General features: G+C 50.2%; 1 protein-coding gene across 2 annotated transcripts; it reads left to right on the forward strand.

Moving 5' to 3' along the window:
* The first annotated feature begins 1,234 nt into the window (after positions 1 to 1,234).
* On the forward strand, positions 1,235 to 18,486 carry ECSCR (endothelial cell surface expressed chemotaxis and apoptosis regulator). 2 transcript variants are annotated; one of them, XM_058849122.1, is made up of 11 exons: positions 1,235 to 1,371; positions 9,689 to 9,730; positions 10,216 to 10,266; positions 11,602 to 11,718; positions 12,190 to 12,252; positions 14,017 to 14,085; positions 14,594 to 14,692; positions 15,415 to 15,513; positions 16,086 to 16,122; positions 17,207 to 17,306; positions 17,841 to 18,486. In XM_058849122.1, the coding sequence occupies exons 1-11, from the start codon at positions 1,320 to 1,322 to the stop codon at positions 17,847 to 17,849; spliced, it is 738 nt and encodes a 245-aa protein (XP_058705105.1). In that variant the 5' UTR covers positions 1,235 to 1,319; the 3' UTR covers positions 17,850 to 18,486. The 2 variants fall into 2 exon arrangements, with proteins under 2 accessions (XP_058705105.1, XP_058705104.1); XM_058849121.1 differs by lacking the exon at positions 17,841 to 18,486 and having other exon boundaries at positions 17,207 to 17,832.
* Positions 18,487 to 19,543: the final 1,057 nt, after the last annotated feature.

The raw sequence follows: 19,543 nt of genomic DNA on the forward strand, positions 1-19,543 counted from the left end.
CTCCAGCCTTGGGCCTGCTGGTTTTCCTGGGGGGTTGGAGGGGTTGGAAGAGGCCCATGGAACGTGAGGAGCTGTGCCATGCCCGGGGGATGGTTCCCTCCAGTCCTGCTGCTGTCTGCCAGCTGTGGGAACCAGGATCCTGCTGGCAGCATGGGACACCCTCGGTGTGCTCCACGCTGTGAAGGAGAATCTCCTTTGCCTTTGGCTGAGGCTCTGTGGCTTTTGGGGGGCTGGACCAGCCCCTCAGACCAGGAGACAAAATCTTCTGGCCTTGCATCCTGAACACCCACACAGACCCCCCCGGGAAGGACACAGGAGCCTTTCCTAGGTGGGGAAACACTAAAATGCTTCTCCTCCTGCAAACATCCACTGGCATCCAGCACAGGATCAGTCAGAACCTCCAGAGCTCACACTGGGACAGGCAGGACCTGCACAGACCAGCACAACACGAGCTCAGGGCCAAGAAACCAAATCCCTGAACCCCTTGGGCTGGATTGGGGCAGCACCAGCCCAGTTTTCCAGTTCCTCCCCTTCCTCAGGAACTGGGGATGGGGCAGGTCCAAGCCCAGCATGTGCTGAGTGTACTGCAGGGAGGGAGGCTGTGCTGCCTGAAGAGGAGCATCCCAAAGCCCTCATCCCAAATCCCTCATCCCAAATCTCTCATCCCAAAGCCCCCATCCCAAATCCCTCATCCCAAATCACTCATCCCAAAGCCCCCATCCCAAATCCCTCATCCCAAATCTCTCATCCCAAATCCCCCATCCCAAAGCCCCCATCCCAAATCTCTCCTCCCAAATCCCCCATCCCAAAGCTGGTATGTCCCAGCTTCCAGACTCGCTGGAGTTGCCCAGGGAGGCACGGGGCATGGGCAGGTCCAGCTAGCCTGGCCCCACAAGGAGCAGTTATCCCTAAATTCCTCATGGATGTGTAAGAAACCCCTTCTCGGGTGGCAGGGAGGCTCCTCCAGCCGCTCTTACCCCAGGGAGGGTGATGTGGGGGGAGATGGGACCTGGGGCACATCCTACCCCACACAAAACACCTCCCAAAAACCCCAGCCCCATAAAGAAGCCACTGAGGCCCAGAGTGGGGCATCCCTCGGTGCCGAAAGCCCGGCGAGGTTTCCTCTGCCGCCGGCGAGCGATGTCTCACATCCTCCCCGGCCATAATGGGTAGAAAAACACAGTTCCCCTGTGGATTCAGCCCGTTTCCTCCTATTCTTTAACAGGAAGCCGTGTGAGAGTCAGCCCAGGCAGGCGAATCGCCGCTCTGGTCCCTCCCGGGATGGCCAGAGCCTCTGCGAGCCACCGAGCAGCGCCGAGATGCTGCTCCTGTCCGTGCAGGCACTGCTCGGGCTCCTCCTGCTGCTCCCAGGTGAGCTCCCCCCACACCCGGGGGATCTGGGGGGATCTGGGGGGGTCCCGGCTTCGGGGGGCTCCGAGGGATCCGGGCAGAGGCTGGGGAAAGCTGAGCCTCGCAGCTCGGCTCGCTGGGGAAAACGTGGCTTTGTCAGGTTTGCTCAGTGCTGGGATAGAAAGATTTGTTTCCTGGTTAATGAGAGGAGTGTTTCTGCTGAGGAGTTCAGAGTAAGTGGCTTTTGTCAAATAAGAGTAAAGGTGGGATGTTTCAATGTACAGGAGGATATTGTTTTCCTCAAAAACACTTTTTATTTGCACTTTTTGCTCTCGTTAATACAAATACAAAGCCCACGTGCAAGGTTGGTGCAGAGCACATCTTGTCCTTGCTGTAATAATTCTGCTTTGGGGTAATTCTGCTTTAACTTCTCTCTCCTGTGTGAGTCGAGGTGTGGGATGAAGGAGCTGGTTTCCGGCTCTGAAGGATGACAGGTTGCCTTCCCCTGCATTGTCAGGCCTCTTTTGCCTTGCTGACAGCTGTAGTAGCTGGGAGCTGGAATACATTCAAAGGAATATAAAATAATGTGTCTCCAACTCCGAGGTTTTATCATTAAACCATAGAAGTTGCCTCGGGTTACAGCCACTGTGCTGGTAATAATGGGATTTTTAAAAGGCAGGGAATCATAGAATGGTTTGTGTTGGAAAGGAAAGATCAGCTCATTCTGTAGAATACAGAAAGCAATTCGGTTTGTAGCTGTATAATTCCAAGAAATAAGAGCACGTGGATTGGAAATTTTCTCTCTTTATTAGCGGGCAGCACTGCTGCCTTCAGCAGAGGGGGAATTTGTGCCTGGGATCAGAGCAAGGATCACATCAAGGGCCTTTGAGCACCTTGGCCACCCTGTGACTCTCCTTAAAGCCCACCCAGAACGCAGCTTTCTGTATTGAAACTACATGGAAGGGCTTTTATGGGACAAGAATGGCATAGAGGGTGTCAGGCCCTTCCCTGGCTGGGCTGCACCATGCCAAGATCCATGCAGTGGGAATCCCAGAGGTGCTGCCCAGAATTCCAGCTTCCAGGAGCAGCTGGAATGGGATGCCACCCTCCACCCTTCAGTCTCGACAGCATCACTCTGTCCTCTCAAAGCCACCTGTCTAAAACCAGGGGCAGGGACCATCCCCCTCTGTGGTGACAGCACCGTCACACCTCTCCCACCAAACAGCCTTCCCTGGAAAGTGTCCTGGCTCCCTCTCCTGCTGATCCAACAGCCCAAAAAGGGCTTCTGAATTTCATTTTTAATTTGACAGCAAGTCCCTAAGGTGGTGCAGTCCCTGGGAGAAGCATCTGCACAAGACAAAGCAGCAGCTCAGTGACAGGGGCTCTGTGCTGCCACTGATTTCCCAGCAGCAGGAAAAGGGAATTAGGGGCTCTGGAACGAGGCTCCCTGCCCTGGAGAGATAGAGATAACCTTGATGAGACAGAGAATCAGCTTTGGCTGGACACTAACACCTGCCTGCTCCCACATGGGCCTTTCTCACTTTTGCTTGGTGCAAATTATTTTATTAATTTATCATTTCCTAAATTAAACTTTTCCATTCTCATGGTTATTTCTGAAGGGAGATTCAGATAAGGGAGGTTCAAACTGTTATTTTGAAATTGCTGGTGAGAAGGTCTGGAACATTTCCAGTTTGTTTTTCCTCCCCCCAGAAACACTTAGCAGAAAATTTGTCCAAACAAATCTCTTCCTATGGACCCTTTCCATTACAATGGGCAGGAGTTTTCCAGACAAAAGATTTCCACTGAAAAAATTCCTCCTCAAAGCTGATGAAAACCCAGCAGGATTTCCCACTGTTGTTGTTCCATCCATCGCTCTCCTTATCTGTGCCACAGCTTGTGGATGGATAATGGCACCAGAAATGTGGTATTTCAAAACCAGACACGTATTCTGAGATATATTTTTGATACAATCACAAACGGGGTGCAGCTGAAGGGCAGGCACCCCCATTCCAGACTTGTACCCTCAAACCAGGCCATTCTCAAGCAAATTTCTCAGCCAAGGGCGAGGCCAGCCCAGCCCTGACGTGGTGAACAAGGAAGAGAAAGCAGGAGGTGCTTTAGAAATGTTTGTTCGCACAACAAACTGCTCCCTTCGGTAACCCGAAACCCCTCGGTGAGCGCAGATCTGAGCGCAGCAGCTTCCAGGAATTCTGTCCCGTTTACAATAGGTGAGTCAATAACAGGTGTCCCGAGGGCAGGAACGCTCCTGCAGGGGAGCCGGGCTGGAGAAGGGAGCTGGGGCTCCTCCAGCAGCAGCAAAGCTCAGCTGGGACCTCTCCTGTGCCCAGAGGAGCCCACCCAGCACCACCCAACCACCTCAACAAGGGAGCAGCTCCCATCTGAGTCCAGGATGGTCCAGGGGATGGAGCAGCTCTGCCGCGGAGCCAGGCTGGGAGAGATGGGGGTGCTCACCTGGAGAGGAGAAGCTCCAGGGAAAGCTCAGAGCCCCTTCCAGTGCCCAGAGGGGCTCCAGGAGAGCTGGAGAGGGACTGGAGACCAGGGATGGAGGGACAGGACAAGGGGGAATGTCCTTAAGCTGAAGGAGGGAAGCTCTGCAGGTGAGGTCCAGAATCCCCCTGCCCTGCTGCCCGCACTGTGGGGGATACATGAAGAATTGAGAAATGTGGGGGTGAAACTTGGGTCTTTCACCCAAAATCTGGACTCAGATGAATTGTCAGGCCAAGATGCTTTACCTGGCCTGTAGCTGTTGCTTCTATGAGACTGAGAACTCTTCCAAGCAGGGTTAACCTTCAGCTGCTCCCCTGGCACTCAAGCCAGGACACTCAAGAAAAGCAGGTGGAAAGAACAGGAATTATGAGAAATCCCTCAGCCACCAGCCCCTTTCACACCTCATCTCCTGAACCAGCCCCAGCAGATCACATTCCTGCCTGATGGTTCATAAACACCATAGAGCAGCACTCAAATAAACCTGGGGAATCTCAGAATTACTGGAAAGAGTAAGCAATTTGGGAAGAAACTTGGAAAGTCTCCTCTGTAAAGTGCTTTGAGCTCTGCTAATAAATAGTATTATTAAAAAACTGTAGGTAGGCAAAAAGCACAGGCTGGGCTGCAGGTCCCATCAAGCCTGGACTGGTAATGCTCCCATTTTTCATTTGCACTGGGCATGGAGTGATTTCCCCTCCAAAATCCCAGACCCAGCTCCAAACCTGAGGAGCAGCACAGCCAGGAGAAGGACAGGAGCCACATCAGCAGGAGCAAACCCAGAGCTCTAAAATAAACAGCTCAGGAGGAAACTGGAACCAGTGAGCAGCTGGGAGGGTGATGGAGCAGCAGCCTGGTGGTGCAGCCAGGAGAAATGCCAGGCTGCTTTTCCTTCCAGGACAAACCCTTTCCATGGGCAAAGCAGCCCTGGGCAGCACAGGGACGCAGCGGAGCCGCCCCGTGCCCGCAGCCTCCCCTCGCTGTTTGTCTCCCGGGTTGTTTTCTACATCCAAGTGGGTTTTAATTGCCTCCCACTAAGATCTGATTCCAGACTGGCTCACCAGAGAGGAGCATGGAATGTGGTGCTTGGAGAGGATGCCCAGGCCCAGTCCTTGAGGACAGGCAGAGGAAGGCAACGATTAATTTTAATTGCTGATGAGATCCGGGATTAATTCCCGGCTTTCTAAACTTTCCATAACACTTTGACTGAGTCATTACAATTCAGAACAACTTGGCAGCCAGTTGCCAGCCCCCCCCCAGCATTTGGGAATTAGGCACTTGAGCACTTCTGTGGATCTGGCCCTAATTTGGGCTGTCAGTTATCACCCTGCAGAACAACACTTTTCCTCTCTCTCCTCCACAATTCCCACCCCACCTGTTCTGCTGTGAGACCCTCAAGGCAGAGACACCTTATTCAGGCACTTAATAAAACAGGGCCTAGGCTTTGGCAGAACTCTCTGCTTTCCAGGTTTCCTAAAAGAGGATTTTTTTCCATGTGGAAGCCCTGAGTGTTGCTCAGAGCTGTTTCACCCAGGAAGCAGCTGCACCTGTGTTAAGTGGTTGGTATTTTTTTTGTCTTGGGTCATCTGACAGAAGTGCCAATATCTGAGTTGCAAAGCCTATTTTTATCTCTCTTCTGAAAGTGTTCTCAAGCACAGGGTGACACAGAGGGTGAGCCCTGTGGGCTCTGCAGGTGGGACATCCCCCAAAACTGCCAGGGAAGGGACGAGTCCCGGGCTCCTTGTCACGGGGAATAGATGCTCCCTCCCCATCAGCAGTTCTGAGTGGACAGGAGCAGTCCCTGTGACTCCACACCGGTGCCAGAGATCCTCCCCAGTGACCCCAGCTCTCTGTGAACACAGGCTGGACACCACAAACCTGTCATGAGCCTGATCTAAACCCTGCTGAAACCTTCCCAACAGCTGCCTCAGGTCTCTATAGGTAAAGTTTGGGGGTTTAAAGTATTCCCTCTCTTTGGTCAGCAGCTGGAAAAACCATGCTTTAAATGTCTACAATTGCCAAAAATAATACCAAAGCAGAAATACCTAAAATTCACCTGTCTTTTGGTTGACATCACCCTCTTTGTGCTGAGGAGTGAGTAGGGTGAGGTGGGAATACCTCAGCTGCCACGAGAGAAGGCTCCAGGTCAGTCTAGACACACCCAGCCCCACGGAAAAAACAGCTGCCAAAACCAGAAATCCAAAATTCTCCCGTTTGCCCTTTGGAGAAACGAAGCGGAAAGCAGCGAGTGGGAAATGCAGCGGCAGCCCCGACATGCTCCTCTGCAGCCCTGCAGCTCCAGTGCCTAACTGGGACTTTCCCATGACAGCACGAGCACAAAGCCGTATTTCCCATCGTAAATCCCTCAGGCAGCTCCCGGTCTCCACCCAGGACTGCACAATCCAGCTGTAAATCCTCTGCACCCAAACACGCAATGAACTCCTTGGCAGCGCTCGCCCTCGTGGAAGGGCTTTGATGTTTATTGCGATTCCAGCTGCGCCAGCCGTGTCCTGATTATTGCTGGGAGCTGTTTATAGAGCCAGGGCTCTCCATGCTGGCAGCAGCACGGGGAGGGAATGGTTTCCAGCTCCAGAATCCCCTGGGATATCTGCAGGGAGCCGCGACACGTGGCGCGTTTTGTTCATCCCCGTCCTGCTGCGCAGCCCCACGACGGGAGTTTGCTCTCCTCCTGCTTCGCACAGATCCAGCCCGCTCCTGCGGGGTCTGGGATGCTGAGCACCCTCCCCGAAACAAAACACCCAATAGAACAGGAGTTTTGCTTATTTGAGTTGGCAGGGAAGGCACAACAAGCAGCAGTGGCCAGAAGTCGGAGCCAGGCCTGCTCCACTTTGAAATGAAGTGTGGATGTGTTTAGAAAAGCCAGGGGCGTTTATTCCGGAGCAGAATGCCAGAAGGGGATCTCCAGCCCTCAGCCTCTGCACAGCAACACTCCAGAGCAGGGCAAGCATCAGCCCAGCCTCAGGAGCTCAGGAACTGAGAATGGGGGAAAACTGCTTTTTCATCTTTTTTACAATAAGCAGTGGGAGCCTCTGTGTCAGGACGAGAAAGTTTTGAGTTCAATAATTTCCTCCTGTCCAAGGGATGCTGGAGCTGGCCCCTGGATGGTCCCATCAGGGATGGCAGTGTCACCTCCCTCACCCTCAGCTTCCTGCCATCCCCAGAGGCTCTGTTCAAGTTCTCAGATTTCTCCTCATCTGCACCAAAAATGGTGGAATAAACGTCCAGCTCAGCACCTTCATTCCCCTTTTCCTTTGGCAGAGACTAGGTGAAGATAGCAGCTCTTTCTCCAGCGATTCTGGGTGCTTCCACATGCCATGTCCATGAAAAAGTACCTGTGAGCATTCCCATAAATGCTCCATAAATCTCTTCCATAAATGTGCCACAGCTACTTCTCCCCACAGGAAAATGAGACAATGGGTCCTGCAAGAGAATTTTGGAGAAAGAGGAGCTGTTTGAGTCAAGCAGCTGCTGGAGGATATTGACCCCCCCATGATGATCTCAGCACTTTATTTTTTGTGCTGAATGTAGAGAGTATCTTAAGGCATCTGCAAAACAATGTCCAGAATCATCCCCTTTCCTCAAAAGAATCATCTCTACCTCTTTAGGAAGGGCAAACATGTGCCTAAAACATTCTTTTTTCCCCATGAAATTAATTGGTTTAGTAGGTGATGGTACAGCTGCCCATAACCCTGTCTCTTACTGCCCTGATGCTCCTTTGAGTTGCTCTTCAAAACCCTCGGGGAAGGATATCCCATAAATTCTTCAACATAGCCACACCTCGCTATCCCTGTGCTAAGGCAGGTTCCTCTTTCCCAGCCTCCCTTTTCCTTGCTGCAGATAAAGGTCCTTGTTTCCTGATCCTGCTCCAAATTGAGCTGTAAATCAACCAGTCCCTTCCTCTCTCTATGATTAAAGATCTGATCCTGCCTTCTCTTTCATGGTTTGAACAGGACAGTTTTCCCAGCCTGCTGCCCAGTAAATTAGAAGAGAAAAACATGGAAAAGGTCTGAAAAGTCCAGTCTGACTTTCACAGCCAAACTGTGTCTGGGAATAAACCACATTTTATTATGTATTCACCGTGGTTTACACACTTCCTGTCTGGCTGGGATCATTGTCATAAAGCCTCAGACACAAAAACAATTAAGTCTCCAAAGCAATTCCATGAGGAAAATGAGATCAATCAGGAACTTGCTACACCCAGAGGGTGCTGAGGGTGAGCTCTGAGCCAGACCCCCAGTCAGTGCTGAGGCTCTCCTTCCAGACACCCCTCCCTGCCAGGGCCCTCAGACCCCCTGGGCTCATGGACCTACCCCAAAGTTCATCTCCATCCCCCCTACAGCTCCTGGCATCAAATCCTGGAATCACACAGTGCTTTGGGCTGGGAGGGACCCTAAAGCTCATCCCATCCCACCCCTGCCATGGCAGGGACACCTTCACCATCCCAGGCTGCTCCAAGCCCCATTCGGCCTGGTCTTGGACACTTCCAGGGATCCAGGGGCAGCCCCAGCTGCTCTGGGCACCCTCAGGACTCCCCACCCTCCCAGGGAGAATTTCCTTGCAGGAGGGCAGGCTCTGGATGCAAACAGGCACTGCTGCTGTGCCCTGGCTGCTGCTGCCTGGCTGGAGCCTCCCCTGCACCTCCTGCAAAGGCTCTGCTCCCACCAGAGCCATGAGGCACCATGAGGGGACAGTGTGCTGGAAGGATTCAACCTTCCCTGCTGTCCTTTTTGCCCAAATCCTTTTTGTCCCATGGGACTCTGGTGAGATGGATCACCAGGGGAGTCAGATTCAGCTGCTTCCTGTAGTGCCATTTCTTTCATTAAACTTAACCATGGAGAGCACCAGGGGCACCAACAATAACCATCTTAAAATCCCAATTAGGATGTACATTCCAGCAATGACAGACTCAAAGTCACCTTCTCAAAGTTAAACCAGCCAGGTAGGATTTGAGCATTTAAAGTGTATTTACATTTTCCAGGTTTTGTCCTCGAGTGTGGGACATTTCTTTCTCCCATTTTCAAGGGCAGCATTTTTAACTGACATCTCATCTAACCCCTGGGGCTGTACTAGATGAGACTGAAAGTTCCATTCCAAGCCAAAATACTCTGCTCTGTGACTCTGGGAGCTTCAAGGAAAACATCATGAATGCTGAGAGCAGGAAATGTGGGGGTTTGGAGCAGGGATGCATCATCATGAATCCAAAAGAAAAAGAAACTAATAAAGCAAAGTCACCTTTCAGCTGAGGAACTGGGGACCCAGTGAAACATCTACAACCTTGTGTGGACCTCCAGGACTACCCAGCCCTCCAGGGAAGGCAGCTCCTGAGGGCTGCAGCTCTCTCCAGCCTCACAGCTGCAGGCCTCAGTTTCCCGGGATACACAGGACAGGAAGGAGAACGGTCCCATCAGCTCCTGGAAGCCTTTACAAACCTCATCCATCCATTCCATAAGGTCTCAAGGGAACAAAGTGTTCATATGTGTGTCTTACACAGCTCCAGAACAGAGGTCCCACACCCTTCTGGGCCAGGGCTGGGGAGGGAAAGAGCCCATGGATTTCTATGACCCCCAAAGGGGAGGAGCACATTTATCCTGGCTGGATAAACTCCACTATTCATTTATTCAGAGCCTGATAGTTTTAGTGGTCAGTTAAACTTCTTTGCTAGTACTCCTCTGCTAATACTTTTGGGGAAATTCCATATTCCAAAATCATTCAAACAGAAGATGAGGAAAATGCAAACCACACAAGGAACAAGAGTAGCAGTGGGTTAGTGACCACCACAGATCAGCATCACTCACACTCTGCTCTTTCCTTTCAGGTTCTACAGCTTCCACAAACTCCTCCAGCCCCACTGGAACAGGTACCTCTGCCTTGTGATGTGCTTTATGTGTCTGTTTGGACATGGGTGCACATGGAAATGGGGGGATGCAAATGGAGAGGCCCCAAGTGGGACCCTGTACCTGTTGAGGGATCCTCTCCCAGGATCCTTCCTCTGCCCCACCCATCACCCCCAGATCTCCAGGGGACATGGAGGGCACTGTGCCCCTGAGGGTGGCCTGGCTTGGCTCCCTTTTGCCTGGATGGGAGCGAGGCTGTGCTCCAGGAAGCCTGGGGAAAGCAGAGGGATCCTGCCTCACCTTTGCTCCCTGCTTTCCCAGCTGTTTCCTATATGGATCCATGGAGCTGGTCCCTACAGCCACACCAGCAACAAACCCTCTCTTGGCATCTCTTGTCCCCCTCACCCTTTCTGCTCTCAATGGCCCCTTTCTGGCCCATTCTCCAACCCTCCCTGTGGGATCCCACCAGCCTGGAAATGTCACCTCCGTGCCTCTGCTTGTGTTCCAGGTCAATCCCAACCTACAGTACCCACCCCTGCAGCAAAGAACCACAGCTCAGGTAATGCTCAGCTGGAGACCGAGGAGAGAGGCTTGAGGACATCCCAGTGGGGAACTGCTCTGACCTCAGTCCAGCTGGGCCACCCCGCAGTAACTGGGGCTGTGCAGAGGCCAGTGGTGAGGAGGAAGGAAATTTTGTAGTGTCAGGGCTTCTGATCCAGCCAACTCACCCCACAGGGATCAAGGCATGGGTGTGAGCAAAACCAGGGGGGAAAAAAATCTTCAGATTGAGTAGGGAGAACAAGAAGATCATAGAGTGGAATCCCAGAATGGGTTGGGCTGGAAGAGACCTTAAAGCTCATCCCATTCCATTTCTGCCATGGCAGAGACTCCTTCCACTATCCCAGGTGCTCCAAGCCCCATCCAACCTGACTGATCTTTAAGATCCCTTCCAACCCAAGCCTTCCTATGATTTTTGGCATGTACAGAAAACCGATTACACAAGAAATGATCTCTCCAGCTCCACAGCTGCTAGTGCCCATTTGGATCTTTGGAGACAGATCTCTTCCTGCTGTTTCAGGAATAAACAAAAAAATATAAGCATAGCTACCCTTCCAGAAGGACCCCAAAAATATCAAGGAATAAGATCTCTAAAAGATCTCTGCTGCTTCCAAGCGTTTCAGAAAAAAAAAACCCTAAACCTTAAACTTAATCCTAAATTCTAATATTTCAGTGAGGTATTTGGATGAAGGAAAAAAAAAAAAAAAACCCATCACACTAATCTTGAAACCATTTCATCATTTTCTCAATTTACTGGAAAGCCAGGAGCAGTATAGGCAAGGAACTCACCTGTAAATTCCCAGCTGGTGATCCACTCTTCCTTGCAGAGGGATTATTGAAAGCTTTTCCCCCTCACAGCTTGCTCTGGATCAAGTGCAGTTTGGAGCAGGTTGGGGCAGAGGATGGAGCCTCCAGACCACTTCAAGAGCTGAATTATTTGTGTTGGAGACTCTCAGTGAAATTCAAGGTGAAAGTTGGCATTTCAGAACACAAGGAAATGATCTCAGGGGTGCCAGGCAGCTCCAGGCAGCTCAAGTGTCCGGTGACAAAAACACCTTCACTTTTCAGAGCAGGGAAGGAAGCAGCAGCAAACCCTGACTTTCCCCACATGTTTGCTGAGCTCTGCCAGCTCAGCATCTCTTCACTGTGAAAAGACAAAAGGAAATTCCAAAGTACAAGAGCTCCTTGACTCTGAGCAGGATGAAGGCCATTTCCATGCTTTCCTCAGCAGATTATTCCTAACTCTTGAGGAATTTGAGGGTTCTGCAATAGCTGTGTCCCCTCTCAGCTGTTTCTGAGCTGAACTTTTTGAAGTAACACCACAATTTCCCTACAGAACCATCAGTAAAATCAACACCACCGACCAACCTAAGCCTCACCTCTGTGGGTCAAACTACTACAGCCAAACCCTCCTCCACCATTACAACAACCCTGACAGCAACCACCGAGCAAGGTAAGGATGGAAAACTTAAATATTTGCTCAGGCAGGACCTGTTTGTGCCTCCCTCTTTATCCAAGCCAAACTGCAGGCATCAGAGTATTGGGCTAGTCCACACTGTGCTGGTTATTCAGCAATTATTGAATTGCAAATATTGAATTTCTCAGAGTCTTTGCTGAAAGAGCAGCTCATTCCAACTCCCCAGATGGACACAGCCAGGCCAAGGCCATATCAGAAAATCCAGATCATGCTTTATCAAACATTGGAGCAGCTCTAGCCTCCCCAGGCTCCCTCTCCCAAGCTCACCTGTCAGGTACACTCTGAGCTGCCTCCACAGCTGGCTAACTGGGCATCCTGATGGATGGCTGGAGGGAAAATATCCTGCAAATCAAGATTTTTACTCCATGGACACCCAACAGCTCTCCATGGTGGAATCTGCAGCGGCTTCCCCAGTTAATTGTCCTTTCCCACGTTTTCTTTATCTAGATGAGAAGTCTGGTGGAAACAGAAGCACAGCAGCTCCTTCTCCAACTTCTCCAACAAGTCAAGGTACTTTGTCCTTTTAGAGTAACAAGAGGATCAGATGATTTGATGGCAATCAGTGGCACAGGTTCTCTAAGCACGAGCCTGTTTGGGGGGGAACCATGCAAAATCACATCTGGTGTCTTTATAAGCAGTGATAAAAGACAAGATAAATGCTCTCAAAATCCTCTGCTGGGATGAACTTGAGCAGCTGAACACTGGATCTATGTTTAGGAAAGGAGAGCCCTTTTAAAATCTTTTTAAGTAAATATAATTTTGCTTTCGACAGTTTGTTTAACCCAAGCTGTAAGCACAAATTAGAGAATTCAGTAAGAGTTTTCTCAGAATAAGGGCAGAATCCAAGTGACTGGAAGACTGAAATCTGACAACTGAGCTGATTCTCCATTAAAAATTCAGCCTCAAAAACCTGCAGTGGTCAAGAAACTGCTCTGCCTCTCCAAGTACCTCTCAAATCTCTAACACAAGCAAGGTGAGGAAGCTGTGCCCACCCAGCATGGCTGTGCCCAGCTAAGGCAGGAGCCCTTTGCTCAGAGCATACTGCTGTTCTTTCCAACCCTGAATTACCACTGAGAAGCTCCACACATCTCTGACTAAAGATGCTGAGGCTTCCAAAAGCCAGGTCTCGCATTGTGTGAGACCAAACATTTCCCAGGGATGGTGTATCCATGCCAGGCTCAGCAAACCCCAGCTTCTGCCAGAGGAACAATGTCAGAATGAAACAAAGAATTTGATGAGTGGGGAAAAAGTTGTACAGCAGCAGACCCTGATTCTCCAGACTGTTCTGCTCCTTGTGGCTTCTGAAACAGCTAGATTTATTATTTCATGCCTTTTCACCTTCTTCCCCTGGCTTTTGGCAGAATCCCAGTCCAAATCAGGGATGTTTGCTGCAGGACAGGACCTGGGTTCAGCTGCTCCCCAGGGCAGTGCCAGGAGCTGTGCACACCTCTCCAGGCACCACAGCCCCTTGGCCAGTGCTGCTGCTGGGAACGTGGGGCTGGGAAAGCAGGGAGGAAGATCCTACAGGTGATCTTCTGAAGCTCTGAAGTATCACTTTGAGTCTCCTGGCAGGGCCTGTAGCTGCTCATTAAGGTCGATGCAGACACTCTGGCTGTTCAACAACAGCCTGGAGGCAGCAAAGGATGTTTTTTCTCTGTACAAGTGAAACATGGGCTGGCTTTACATTTCCTTGCACAGGCACTGGAAGCAGCTGTCACCTACTAGACAGCTTCACACGAGCCAATTTATCCCACTGAGAACTGGAGTCCTTGCTTGGACAAACCTCTGTGCTGCCACAGCCAGACCACGTATGGTGTACTTCTAGATAACCCAGCATAGCAAATCCACTCATTTCAAATCCAGGGACAAGCCAAACACTCAATTCACACCCACAGTCTGCAATATTTTTTCCCCTAATCAGACTTATTTTAAAGTCTCAATGTTCATGACCTGCAGCACATCTCTAACCTTCCCAGCTCAGTCTTCCAGCCTTGCCTTGCTGTTTCTGCCCCAAACCTGTACCTGGGACTGCAGACCCTAAAGAGTTTACAAAAGGGTATTTGAATTTTGGTTCCCTAGGGTTTCCATTTGGACATGGAAAAGAGTAAAAAGTATATTTGGTGGGAAGCTTTTAACATGGAGGTGGGAGTATTAATTCCATGTTTCCCCAGATATCGCTGGCACTACTGTGAATCCATTCTCCTCTCCATTAATTCCTTTGTTTCTCAGATGTCACTGGAGGTCAAGACTCACATTCTGTGTCTCTTTGTGCAGGTCAGGATCCCATGAGGAATGAGAGCACCACAACAGCAGCAACTCAAGGTGCTTCCTCTTCACAGAGAGGTAATTCCTGCTCCATATTTTATATTCCTGTGCACAGCCAGCAGCAGGGCCATCACACGGCTGTCTTCAAGGCAGCGTGGACGCCAATGATTTCCTGAGGGGTGATGAACATCCCATCCAGCCCTTGAAAAGCCTGTAAAGCTCTACAGAAATAGCACTGCTGGGCAACCTCTTGAGTCTGGGAACAGAAGGAAAGGTGCCATTATAGCAAAAGGTTGTAAAAGGAGGGAGACAGGACAAAATCCCTCCTCAAAAGCAGTGCCAGAGCTGACTTTGACCTTTCCTCGCTGGGGTCTCAGCTTGTCCATAAAAGGGGCCCCACCAAGGCAATGATTCCACACAGGTCTCGCCCTCTTTGTTGTAAAGATTGATGGGCCTGGCCAGGATCCAAATTTGGTCTCTTTAGTGAAGTGCAAGTGAGAGTTAGGGCCTCTAGCATTGCTAGGAATCCTCTTCCTAGCCGTGGAAGAATGACTTTTATATAAATCTGCCTTTCTTCCCTCTGTAGGCACCTCAGTACACATCACCCCAGCACCCAACTCCTCCAGCCAACTGCCCGAGCCCACCCCGACAGACGAGAAATCACCGCTGACAGTGGCAGCTTTTGGTAAGGTTTGTGCCACCTGGGCAGAGGAGGGGGCTCTCCTTCACCAATCCATGATGGTTTGGACACCCAAACAGGAGCCCAGAGAAGCTGGGGCTGCCCCTGGATCCCTGGCAGTGTCCAAGGCCTGGCTGGACAGGGCTTGGAGCAACCTGGGATACTGGAAGGGCAGGGAGTGGAATGGGATGATCTTTAAGGTCCCTCCCAACCCAAACCATTTCGTGATTCCAGGATTATAAATCCAAGGGAATCTTAGCAGGACAAATTTCCTGTGCAAAGAATTGTGTGATTGATTGAGGCCTGATGTCAGTACCAAATCCACACTTGATTTGAAGTGTCTAAAGGTGGTTTACGGGACAGATAACATCACCCACAGCTCTAGCTTGTCTCTCCCTGTTACATTACTTATTTATTTGGCTTTACACACTTTTGGGATAAGATTTACCAACTGTAGCAGGAACATACAGACTCTTATCAATCCCCAGTGTAATCAGCTGACTTCTGCCTTCCTGGCACTGCCTTACCAATTAATTATTTATTGATTAAGTATTCATAGAAGTCCTTTGAGGTTAAAACACAGGAGGATAAAGCTATTTGTTCTAACAACTGTTTGCTTCTCTGCCTGTTACGAACCATGCTCACATTAATGGAAATATTGATTTCCTAGCCAAGTTTTGATGTCAGAGTCTCTCTGCTACTCAGACACTTCTTTCCTCCATCCCCAGGTGTCATCAGCTTTGTTGTTATCCTGATAGTGGTGGTCATCATCCTGGTCAGTGTGGTCAGCCTGAGGTTCAAGTGCAACCACTCCAAGGATTCAGAAGGTATTTGTCTGGGGGAATCTGTGCTTCCCTAAACAACAATTCACCAGTTTCCATGTGGATCTGGCAGTTCCTAAAAGATGCATCTGAAAAGCTTACACAGTGGTGGGGAGGTTTGGAAGCCAGACTGGAACATGGATTGAGCAGTCAGGAGTGCAGTGTGACCTCCTTGCTAGAGCCCCAGCCCAGCCTCATCTGGATGTGGTCTCAAATTTCCTGCAGCTCAAATTCCAAGAGGTGGGCAGTTCTTCCAGCAAAAATCGTGGACTTTGACACTCCTTTTCCTTAGGAATCCCATTTCCCACGATGCAGTGCCCAGCAGAGGGCAAGGCTGCTCTGCTGCAAGGCAGAATCCTTCCTAAAGGAATCCTTCCTAAAGCCTGCAGGGCCAGCAGGTCCTGCCTGTATGTCCCCTTAGCCAAAGGGTTTTCTCTAATCAGCTCCCAGGTTCCCCTCACAGTGTCTCCAATCTCACTCAGACTTCATTTATATCCCTGCACGAAGTTATTCAGAATAGGGCTGGCTTATTTTATGACTTCTCACCTCTACTTCACCATCTGCTTTTCTCTCCCCAGACAAACAGAAACCAGGAACCTCAATGGTATCAGAGAGGTAAGGCTGCTCACGCCACCCACATCTGATTGGGAGCGCCTGTTTTATCCCAGAGCTAATTTTAGCAAGGGAAAGAGTCTGCTTTGGTTATTTCAGGTGGAAGGAAGCTTGTCAAGACATCTTTGAGAGTCTTTGAGAGTTAGAAAAGCAAAATCAGCTTTGAGAACACCTCTGACATAGATAGAAGATCATTATTTAGGGGGTTCATTTCAAAGCCGCACTAAGACTCATCACCTTCCCAAAGCAGATTGTCTTCCTTGCCTAGATAGAGCCTTGAGGTCTAAACTCAAGTTTCTGGATCTCAAAGCAGTCTTAGATATCTCCCAAGATGCCCATTACTGTTTCCCAGTGAGAGCAGGACAAAGGAGCCCCAGTTCAGAGACTTTTAGAAGAGAATCATCAAGCAGAGAATGGTCCATCAGAAACCCATGGTCCCCCACTGCTGTTCCAGAGGAGAGGCTGAATGTGGGAAAACAGCAGGAAACAAGAGCTGGAAGGGACCAAAACATATTGCTCCTATTTTTCCATCTGATAGTTTCCTAAACCCTGCTTTGGAAAGGGACACAGGGAGCAAAGTCTGTAAGTATTTAGGTGCCAAATTTGCATCAGCATCAGTGGTCATGAAATACCCTTAATGATCATGATCCAAGGGATCTGAAGCCACTGAGGCAGAACATGCCTGAAAATAGGACAGTGCCTAAGGTTCCCTGACCCCCAAAGTCATCCAGCCTCCACTGGCAAGGAATGCACATCCCAGCCCTCAGGGTAGGAAAAGGGAATTCCACCTTCCAAAGCCTTGTAATGCCCTATGGATGGGCCCAAATCAGGACAGCAGCTCAGTGGGTGGTGGAAACCAAACCTGGTCACCCGTACCTTGCCTGTTTGCCTCCAGCTCTGTGCAGAGAAGTTTTGTCCCTGAAGGTGTCTGAGGAACACCTGGATGTAGCTCTGGTCTGCTTGACCAGGTGGTGATTGCTCAAAGGTTGGACTCAACGACCCTGAAGGGCTTTTCCAACCTCGGTGTGATTCTGTGATTCTCTCTCGTTTCCCAGAGTAATTAATTATCTCCTTCTCTCCTTGGCAGCTGCTCGGCAGACATGAGCCAGAAGGGGAACAGCATCACTCTGATCTCCATGAAGAACATCAACACCAACAACAGCATGAGCTACCCCCCATCAGAAAAGGTTTCCCTTTTCAGCTTTGCTTTTTAGGGAATCAGCTGGGGGTCATTTCTCTGGCTGGATAAGAGCATGCCTTGAGGTATTTCTTTGCTCTTTTATATTCCTGCAAAAATATGACAAAAACCAGCTGCCACCAAACTTCTAAAGGTCCAAACTGCTTCCATGAGCCTGGGTGAAAAGTTTGTGTGCCCATCTCAGGTTTGACAGGGCTGGCTGAACTCGAGGTGCCAAGTTTACCTCATGTGTACAGGTGACATCACCTGTGGCCACCTGCAAAGCTGGAGGGGTTTGCCATGAAATTAAGAGATCTGTGAGAAATCGAGGTGTCACCCTCCAGTCCAGCTTATCCCCTCCTGCCCCACAGGTAGGGACATGGAAGCACATCCCCATCGGTGTTCTCAGGTCCATCCCACATGAGGAATTCATATCATTTTTGGCTGTTTTAAAGCTGGGACTGAGTTGGGGAGAACACATAGCTCTACTCCCTTTGTCAGCCCAACCATGCCGCTGATGAGCTGTGTTTTGTTCTTTTGGCAGGTGCTATGAAGCCAAGAGCCCAGAGATTGAAGCTGACATGTGACAACCAGCAGTGGCTTCCTAGGTTCTTTTTTTTTTTTCCCCCCTTCGGGGAAAGAGCAAGGGTGGACTTTATATATAAATTATTATGTCCTTTCTGATCAGTACATTTGCAGTAGTGTCCTACATAGCTTCCCCACCTGGGGCCTGAGGGCTTTCTCCAGTTACAGCCTGCCACGCTCGGTGGTTGATATCTAACTCTATTTTTGATATGCCTTCAAACACTCAGATAATTCCAGCAGCAAGAAGCACCAAAGCACCATCCACTCCGCTAATAAACCTCTGCCTTAGATTAATGGCCTTTATAGTCTGTGCCAGGCAGTCACAGGCTCGTTAATCAGCATAGCCCCACGTCGAGCCAGACCCGCAAGCTGGGAAAGCCTGATCCGAAGCTGAAGGCCTGATGGGACTTAAATGCCCAAGTTCTAGGTCAAATCCCAGCACGACTGCTCCAAGCCCCTTATCCCTGGTGCTCTCATTGTCCCCACAGCAGTGGGATGGTCACATCCACCTACCTCACAGGGTTGTTGTGAGGCCTTGTTAATCTCTGTCTGTAAAGTGCATGGAGAACCGTGAATTAAAGGTGCTGCTGAAATGCAAATCGCCATCTTAAACACTTTATTATTATTAATAATAATAAAAATAATAATAACAACGGAGCTTCAGGAAGGCAGATCGTTATCTTCCCACATGCTCAGGGACTCGGCTGAAGTGTAAGGAACAAAGTCCCTGCTTAGATCGTGGTTTATCTCAGTGTAAAATGAATGGTCACAAGCAAAATGCTGAGCTCCTTCAGCTCCTGGAACGTGGCAGCCCAAGTTTGCCAGGAGAGATTCCATCATTTCCAGCTTCCCCAAAGCTTCCTGAGACCAGGAAGAGCAGCAGCCCCTTGTGCAGTGCAAGAGGCAGCTGTGCTTTGCAGCTGGCAAGGAAATGTTCAGCAAATAAAAAATGCAACATTTTCAAAGCTCCTGGTAAGGGCCAGTGCACTTTTAACCTCTGGCATCTGCACGGGGTAGTTTGATGTTTCTTAACAAATGAAGTTTTTCTGGTAACAATTACAAAAAGTAAAATTTTGTCGCTGACCCAGGCTCCACCAGACTGGTGAATCTGCTTAACAGAGAATCCCAGATAATTCCCAATTAGATGGACCCAGATAGCTCCAGTTCCCAAACACCTGTGACTCCACACATGGAGCACAGCAAGTAGATTTTTAGTGAAAGCAAAGCTTTAACAAATCTCCCCAGACCTCTGAGATTCCGTAGGATCTCAGCACTGCTTTAGTTTTCCTTTTTTTGACCTCCTTCTTCCCACAGGCCCTTGAGGGTCCTAAAATGAGGGTGGGAGGCCCTGGCACAGGGTGCCCAGAGAAGCTCAGAGAATCCCTGGATCCCTGGCAGTGCCCAAGGCCAGTTTGGACAGGGCTTGGAGCAGCCTGGGATGGTGGGAGGTGTCCCTGGCAGGTGGAATGAGGGGAAAGCACCAACAGCATTAGCAGCGATGAAGGCAACCGGGAAATGTCTTGTGGCATGTGGCCAGAACAGGAACATCCTTCGAGGGGCCCCAGCAGTGCCAGCACAGGGGACGGGCACTGCTGCAGAGCCCAAAGGAGGGAGCCGGGGCTGGGGAAGGGTCTGCAGGGACCACCCGAGGAGCGGCTGAGG

Source organism: Poecile atricapillus, chromosome 13 (genome assembly GCF_030490865.1).
Source record: "Poecile atricapillus isolate bPoeAtr1 chromosome 13, bPoeAtr1.hap1, whole genome shotgun sequence".
NCBI classification, from domain to species: domain Eukaryota; kingdom Metazoa; phylum Chordata; class Aves; order Passeriformes; family Paridae; genus Poecile; species Poecile atricapillus.

Bases quoted from the DNA above. Each gene is read 5' to 3' on its own strand.
- ECSCR (XM_058849121.1), top strand. From the start codon at position 1,320: ATGCTGCTCCTGTCCGTGCAGGCACTGCTCGGGCTCCTCCTGCTGCTC. The intron at 11,719-12,189 runs GTAAGGATGGAA...TTCTTTATCTAG, and splicing joins GACAGCAACCACCGAGCAAG to ATGAGAAGTCTGGTGGAAAC. The intron at 14,086-14,593 runs GTAATTCCTGCT...TTCCCTCTGTAG, and splicing joins TGCTTCCTCTTCACAGAGAG to GCACCTCAGTACACATCACC.